The sequence below is a fragment of the Sinocyclocheilus rhinocerous genome, unplaced genomic scaffold, assembly GCF_001515625.1.
Source record: "Sinocyclocheilus rhinocerous isolate Xijiao unplaced genomic scaffold, SAMN03320098_v1.1 scaffold1295, whole genome shotgun sequence".
Classification (NCBI taxonomy): domain Eukaryota; kingdom Metazoa; phylum Chordata; class Actinopteri; order Cypriniformes; family Cyprinidae; genus Sinocyclocheilus; species Sinocyclocheilus rhinocerous.
In genome coordinates this window covers 25,472-32,721 of record NW_015660499.1, presented here as the reverse complement: position 1 = coordinate 32,721, position 7,250 = coordinate 25,472, and the positions used below count along the sequence as shown (strand labels likewise).

Below are 7,250 nucleotides of genomic sequence, written 5' to 3'. Positions count from 1 at the left end.
CACGGCCATTCAAAACCCGAGGGTCTACCATGTGCCTATAAAGCGATCACTCACAATAATTTTGGGTGGGAATTATGTAAACACAGATATCAGATACCAGTCATGTCTAAAGTGAATGTAAACAGACGGGCCAAAAAATCGGATATGGTCAAAAGATCGGATCTGTGCATTAAGACATGCAGTGTAAACGCAGCCTATGATGTTATTTAATGTTGTAATTATACGATACGATTTTAAAACATTTTTATTTGACTATTAAATTTCTTAAAGGCTGTGTCATTAGATTCATTTTGCAATCCTTCCTCAACTTGTGAATATGAGAATATTACAAAGATGTTTTCATAACATCTCTGAATTAAACTTGAGTTTCAAAATTTGCATATAGAGTTAACATCAGTTCAAACTGTGAGTTCCAATGAATCAATACAAAACTGGTTCAACAATAAATTTAGGTCAACACTTAACAGCGTTAAAGGAAATGCAATGTACTTCATGTATTAAAATGCTTTAGTAAAAATATATGCACGTAAAACAAATTTAAAACATTATTTTTAAATTGATTTTATTGTGTTTTACTTCCTACAACATCTTGAATCTATTTGCCTACAAAGGCTGTTTGATTTTACAATGACGATTCCTCTTATTGAATAAAAAAAACATGCCATTTCTGAACAAATACATAAATATTAAGAAATATCAAACATTGTGAAAAAATGAACATACTCTACCTTGCAAAAGTTATTAAAGTTTTTATGTTTTTGAAAAGTCTTTTATGCTCACCATTTATTTGATCAAAAATACAGTAAAACAGTATTGTGAAATATTATTACAATTTAAAGTATGTTTTCAATTTGAATATATTTTAAAATGTCATTTATTCCTGTGATGGCAAAGTTGAATTTCCAGAAGCCACATGCAGAGATGATGCATTACTATTACTCTGGTTCCCTTGACAAAAACCAAACAGAATTTTTAAGCCTAAATACAGTACTTATACCAGAACATCAAAACATACACATTTTCATGAACGTGTGTTAACCACAGACCTATTTCAGACAGTTAACCCAAAAAAAGAAAAAAGACTTCTGGACTATGGAACCATGCTAAAATATGAACTCGTTTCCATGTTTTGGCCCACAAAAATATGTCATCCATTGAGCACTCTATTACTCCAGTCTTCAATGTCACATGATTCTTCAGAAATCGTTCTAAAATGCTGACTTGCCGCTCAAGAAACAAATCAAGAACACTTTTTATTGTTATCAAATAATTTCAGATAATAATTGTAGGATACTTTAAAGAATAGAAAGCTCAGAAGATTCAAAAGCATTTATTTGAAACAGAAATCTTTAGTAACATTATAAATATGTTACTGTTACTTTTGATCAATTGAACACATACAGTACTTTCTAAATAAAAGTATTAATTTCTTACAACAAAATATATATATATATATCTTACCAACCCCAAACTTTCAAACCGTAGTGTAGATGTAAAGTCACCTTTCTTTCAAAGCTGTTCTCTGAACCCTTCACGTGTGGCCTGCTTCCAACAGTCAATCAAAACACCAGCACTTGCCGAACATCTCCATCCCATTTCTGATCTAAAAAATAGAGTGAAGTCAATGACTGAGGTGTCATATATATCGGAACATCCTACTTCACACATCTGACCTGGTTTAAAACACACAAATTCCTCTTTCTTAAAACAAGTGGCATAAATAAAAGTCTGTGGAAGTGACTAAACTATACATGAATCAGACATAGCGTCAAAACCATGTGACAGATATTTTATTAAAAAAAGTAAAAATAATACAAATCTTTATTATTAGTGTTACATCTTATTTAATTATATGCATATCTGTACTTTTTCTTTGCACTGGAAGCTCCTGTCACCAAGACATTGTCTTTGTGTGTGTAAACACAATTGGCAGGAAAGCCCTTTTCTGATTCTGATAAAACATAATATTCATATAAAATATATATTAGTGACTTTTCCAAGCCTCTTATTTTAAAGTTCCTTGATATTCCCATGCTTTCCGTGGCTGTGAGAAGCATGAAAATATACTATGGTATTGCCATCTAATACTATCACTTTACCATGGTATTTTCTGGTAGTACCACATAATCTTGCATCTAAATGTCATGATACAGTAGCATATCAAAGAACCACAGTATTAGCCTTTGATATCTGATCACTGCTTTTTTTAAATCTTTAATTTGCATGTGCAAAAAAGGAACCAGTAAGCACCATGGTAGTATCAACGTTTTAAACATGTTTTGTGGTATTAAAAATGGTGTTCTTGTTTTTTTGTAAACACCATGATACATGAACTTCAATATATCTGTACACGTCAAAATACCATGGTATTACCATCTGATATTGTTCCATGGTACTGTAACAGTAAAAACACAGTGTTAGTGACCCAACCAGCCAATAGAGTCTACTGCAAAAAGTTTTAGTGATCCAGACAGCAGTTTTATACCAACGTGCGTTCAAAAAGAAACATTTAAAAACACATTTACACTAACGTTACATTTCAAGTGAGCATCAGAATGCTGCAGATACATGCAGTCAGATAGATATGTAGCACATAAATATGGTTTAACAACGTACAAGAAGGTGTTAAAAGCTAATTAAACATTATCAATCTCATTTATACCCGTAAAGTACGAAAATCATACATAATAAGCACCACTTGCAGAGAAAAGTCAACGTGTCTTAATAATACAGTCCTTCTCGACTCACAGCTCGAGCAGTTTGCTTGATATTAAACCATCAAATGCAGCCTTGTTTCTAGCGTATAATAACGGCTAAAGCCGTGTTACAAAGATAGAGAAACTCATAAAGAGAAAGGTTTAAGAGATCTAGTACGTCGTTTTGAGATTATATCGATGTTTAACCTGCCTTTTGAGCGTGTTATTGGACAGTTTTCCTCCCTTCTTTCTTCCTTTCCTGACTGACGATCACGTGACGCTGCAGGACTCTCTCTAGTAACAGCAGAGCTGCTCGCGCTCGTGCGTGATGTGTGCATATACTCACACAATGGGTTATTTTAAAGATCACAATGTGAGTCTCACGCTCTTCTCACATATTGAGTTTAAGAGTGGTTACGTGATTATATATGGGCATTTAGATTATATGAATTACGTTTGGCCATGACTGACAAAAATACTGCAGTAGGTACAGTGATGGTATCACATGGTAATACTATGCACGTAAATACATTTTATGGTACTCCAAGGATACCATGGTGCATATGTATAACCATGATATGACAAGTTTTTATCAGTAGTTTTATAACAGGCTCCTGTGCTTTGAAATACAGCCTGCCATTTACAACAATACCGTATTTCACAATATCATGACTGTACCATTGTACATGTTTAAAGAACCATGACCGTGGTTTTAAGACCATGAGAGAACTTTTTCAATACTTTTAGAGCCCAACACACACAATATATACACTACTCATATGTAGAAAAAATAAAATAATATTCAGTATAAGTACAACACATTAACACCGGAGATACAGCAAAATTTGTATTTATTATGGAAAATAAGAAAGAAGATGAAAGAAAACAAGTCTTCCTTAGTCCCCAATATATTACTATACATACAGTATCTACTCTGCTTATGTAATGTACATAAAGGACACATACAGAGAGTAAAAAGGTTTGCATGAAAGACAGTTATTGAATACTACATGATAAAAGAAGGTACATTTAATTTCACTTGAAACAAAACCACACTCGCAGTATCACGCATTCACACGGACATGCACCCTTGGTCTCTAAATATGTAGTGAAAAGCAAACTCTGATCAGTAATAACAGAAATTGCCTCAGGCTCACTTCAGCAAGGCTTCTGGGAGATTGAGTTTTAGTGGTTGCCCTTCTCCTAAGCTTTCCTACCACCAACATTCAATCGAAATCCCAGTGCTATTGGAGGACGCTTCAAAACGTCCTGCATAGCCAAACCTTTCAGCAGCCAAACAATAAAACTTCTCCTGTACGTTTGAAGACAATTTCTGAAATACAGTAAACACAAACTACAGAAAAGGAATGAAGAAACTAGTACACACTGATGAAAAAAGATGGAAATATCAGATCTTGGTTACATCATAGTACACCAAATGTGTTTTTTTGGCGCAACACTCATTCACAAACATTTGCTAAAAACATTAAATGGCATTAATAAAACATTAAAGTGGATTAAAAGAAAGAAAGAAAAATGTGCTTTGAAAAATTTTAAACTTACATACATATTCCCCCATAATCATGTGCCTTCTACAGAGATAAAATAGAGATATAATTGGTCCTGTATGTCTTCAGCCAGACTTAATTCATTTAGATAAAACAACAATGCAATTGTAGAACTGTATGCCAATAACTAGGAAATATAGTGTTTTCCTTTGCAACTGAGTTGAAATTCACTTTGTTTGTCTGTGGTGGTGAAATATTGCTGGTTTTTGCTGGATTTTAAAGGAACAGTTCACCCAAAAATGAAAATTTGCTGAAAATGTACTCTCTCTCAGACCCATCCAAGATGTAGATGAGTTTGTTTCTTCATAAAAACAGATTTAGGTAAATTTAGCATTCACTTGCTCACCAACGGATCCTCTGCAGTGAATGGGTGCCGTCAGAATGAGAGTCCAAACAGCTGATTAAAAACATCACAATAATCCACAAGTAATCCACAACACTCCAGTCCATCAATTAACATGCTGTGAAGCAAAAAGCTGTGTTTTTGTAAAAAAACAACAACAACTAATCCATCATTAAAGTGTTTTTAACTTAAATTGATGCTTCAGGCTAAAATATGAGTCCTCTATCCATAATATTGCTTTTTTTCTGTGGATTATTGTGATGTTTTTAATCGGATGTTTGGACTCTCATTCTGACGGCACCCATTCACTGCAGAGGATCCAGCAAGTGATGTCATGCTAAATTTCCCCAAATCTGTTCCCATGAAGAAACAAACGCACCTACATTTTGGATTGTCAGAGGGTGAGTAAATGTTCATCAAATTTTCATTTTTGGATGAACTATTCCTTTAAAGCCAACATGAAATGGCATTAACAACCCATTTTACTTCTTTAATTGGACATCTGCATTTGGAGGCTGAAGGTCAAATTCACCCCAAGAACATCTTGACGCATCCCAATGGAAATGCTTCTTGTTTTTTTTAACATTAACCAAGAACCAAGCTATTACATTTTGATGAAACACTACAATAACGAACATTGTCTTCTTTGGAAACATGCACGGATGAATCATGGTCCATTGGTCTGTTCTGATTGCTGACTTTAAAGTGGCCTGTTAGAAGTTGGGGGAAGAAACAGTGCATTCAATTGCACGTCAGTCCATTGTTGGCTCTATAACCCTCTCCCTTCTCCTCCGAAAGGGTTTTTAATCTAACTATAACAGTAGTTCTGCTAGATCCAGGCAGAGCAAGTCTCTGACCCGGCTATATCCAAAGAACCTGTAAAAACATTCATATTTAGAGAGCAAAACAACACTTACTATCATAAGACACAGTAACTCCAGTGTGGGGGTAAATAAGGATCAAAAATAGACAAAAACTAAATAAAAACCAAAGACAGCAGTGCTTAACGATACGCAACCACAGTTTTGACAAACACAACATTCGTCCAGTTGGTTCTTTCTGCCTAGAATATACAGTAGGCTCAAGAGTCACTGTTGGAAAATGAAAAAAAACAAAACAGAAATAACATATATGATAAAGAAAAAAGGGAAAGAACAACGAAGTCTAAAAAAAAAAATCTCAAGTGTCTATGGATTGGAAAAAAAGTCCCAAAGGAGATGAATATGTGAGTGGATAAATGAATGAATGCCTTTTGTGAAATCTCATCATCTCTAGATCTCTCCTCCATTGGATTTCTACCGCTCTAATGGCGCTACATTGTGGCTATAATGTTCCTGCTCTACATCAGCGACTGGCGAGCAGTCAGAAGACTTGTATATCAGTTTTCCTCCAGGTTAATTCAGTAGAGCAGGTGTCGGTCATGAGTGGGGCGCAAAAGTTCGCAGGGCCTGATACAATCTGTGAAAAGTGGGCCGGTCTGCGATGTCACGACTCCAGCAACGCATCATCAGCTCGAACAGAGAGGATGGACAGAGTGGTGGGGCGGAGAGAAAGATCTAGGGAGAAAGAGAGGGCAAAATATGTAGAAGTCTTTTACATAAAACATCCATGTAAATGATGTTACAGTTCATGTAAAGGTTTGCGTCCTGTGACTGTGAATTCAACCAGTCTCATTAGAGTTTACCTGAAAAAAATTAACCACTTTACTTTGGACCTCACTTCAGTTCAATTCACATTAATTTAGACTAATTCACTTAATTTCACTTCTCCTTTTTAAGACCAAATTAAATTAATACCATATGTCCATATAGAACAAATCCATTTAATTCCAAAATAAATAATTTATCGCAAACTCTTTTACTTAATAATAATAACAATTAAGCGGCCCAGAGAGAAGCTTCAAGAGTATACAATGAATTACATGCAGATATAGTTTATTCTGTATTATGGAAAATAAACTCCGAATTTGCTGCTTATTAATAGTTAGTAAAGTAGTTAAGTTTAGGTATTGGGAGGAAGTAGAGATGTAGAATATAGGGTTAGAATATGTGACCCTGGACGACAAAACTAGTCTTAAAGGTCCCCTGAAGTGCCTTGAAACACGCAGCATTATTCTATGTGGTGACGTAATTTCAACTGAAACAGGAAGAGAGGGCGGGACATATCGAGCAGCCCCGCCCCCTTTTTAAAATAGCCAATAGCGTTTAGTTTATATCTGCTCGGGCCAGAGCCGTTGAGCTCGGTAAAGCCGTATTTGACAGCCACAGTCTAATAGATTACCCGCTTCTAGAGAGCATTTGATTGGACAGAAAGTTTCATGAGAAGCTGAAGTACGATGTGACGTCAAAAAAATCGTTGAGCCGTTTTGGCGGAAGTGACGAACTGCAAGCTTTGAATGCGTATATCTTATAAATGCGAATTTTGTCACTGTTTTGCAGCACACTGCCTTATAGATAACCTTAAGACTAACATATTGATACTAACACCCAAAAAACTTTAATTTTGATTTCATGGGGACTTTAAGTGTACATTTTTCGAAATTGAGATTTATTGAGCTTTCCATTGATGCATGGTTTATTAGGATCTGACAATATTTGGCCGAGATACAACTATTTGAAAATCTGGAATCTGAGAGTGCAAAAA

General features: G+C 35.0%; 2 protein-coding genes across 5 annotated transcripts in view; both read right to left on the bottom strand.

Annotated features, from left to right (window-relative positions):
• LOC107725116 (sesquipedalian-1-like) overlaps window positions 1-2,890 on the bottom strand; it is a 5,120-nt gene extending 2,230 nt beyond the window's left edge. Inside the window, exons 1-2 of one of the 4 annotated variants that reach the window (XM_016534272.1) lie at window positions 2,749-2,890; window positions 1,462-1,603 (exon numbers count right to left, since the gene is read on the bottom strand). The gene's annotated coding sequence lies outside the window, so the exon portion shown is untranslated. Of the gene's footprint in view, window positions 1-1,461; window positions 1,604-2,662; window positions 2,724-2,748 lie in introns of those variants that run through there. The other 3 variants (XM_016534273.1, XM_016534270.1, XM_016534271.1) reach the window with 3 other exon arrangements.
• A 3,099-nt stretch (window positions 2,891-5,989) lies between these two features.
• The window catches only part of LOC107725118 (discoidin domain-containing receptor 2-like), a 25,303-nt gene continuing 24,042 nt past the window's right edge, over window positions 5,990-7,250 (bottom strand). Inside the window, exon 16 of the mRNA XM_016534274.1 lies at window positions 5,990-6,163. Within this exon, the coding sequence (XP_016389760.1) occupies window positions 6,026-6,163 (138 nt within the window). The 3' untranslated portion in view covers window positions 5,990-6,025. The remainder of the gene's footprint in view (window positions 6,164-7,250) is intronic.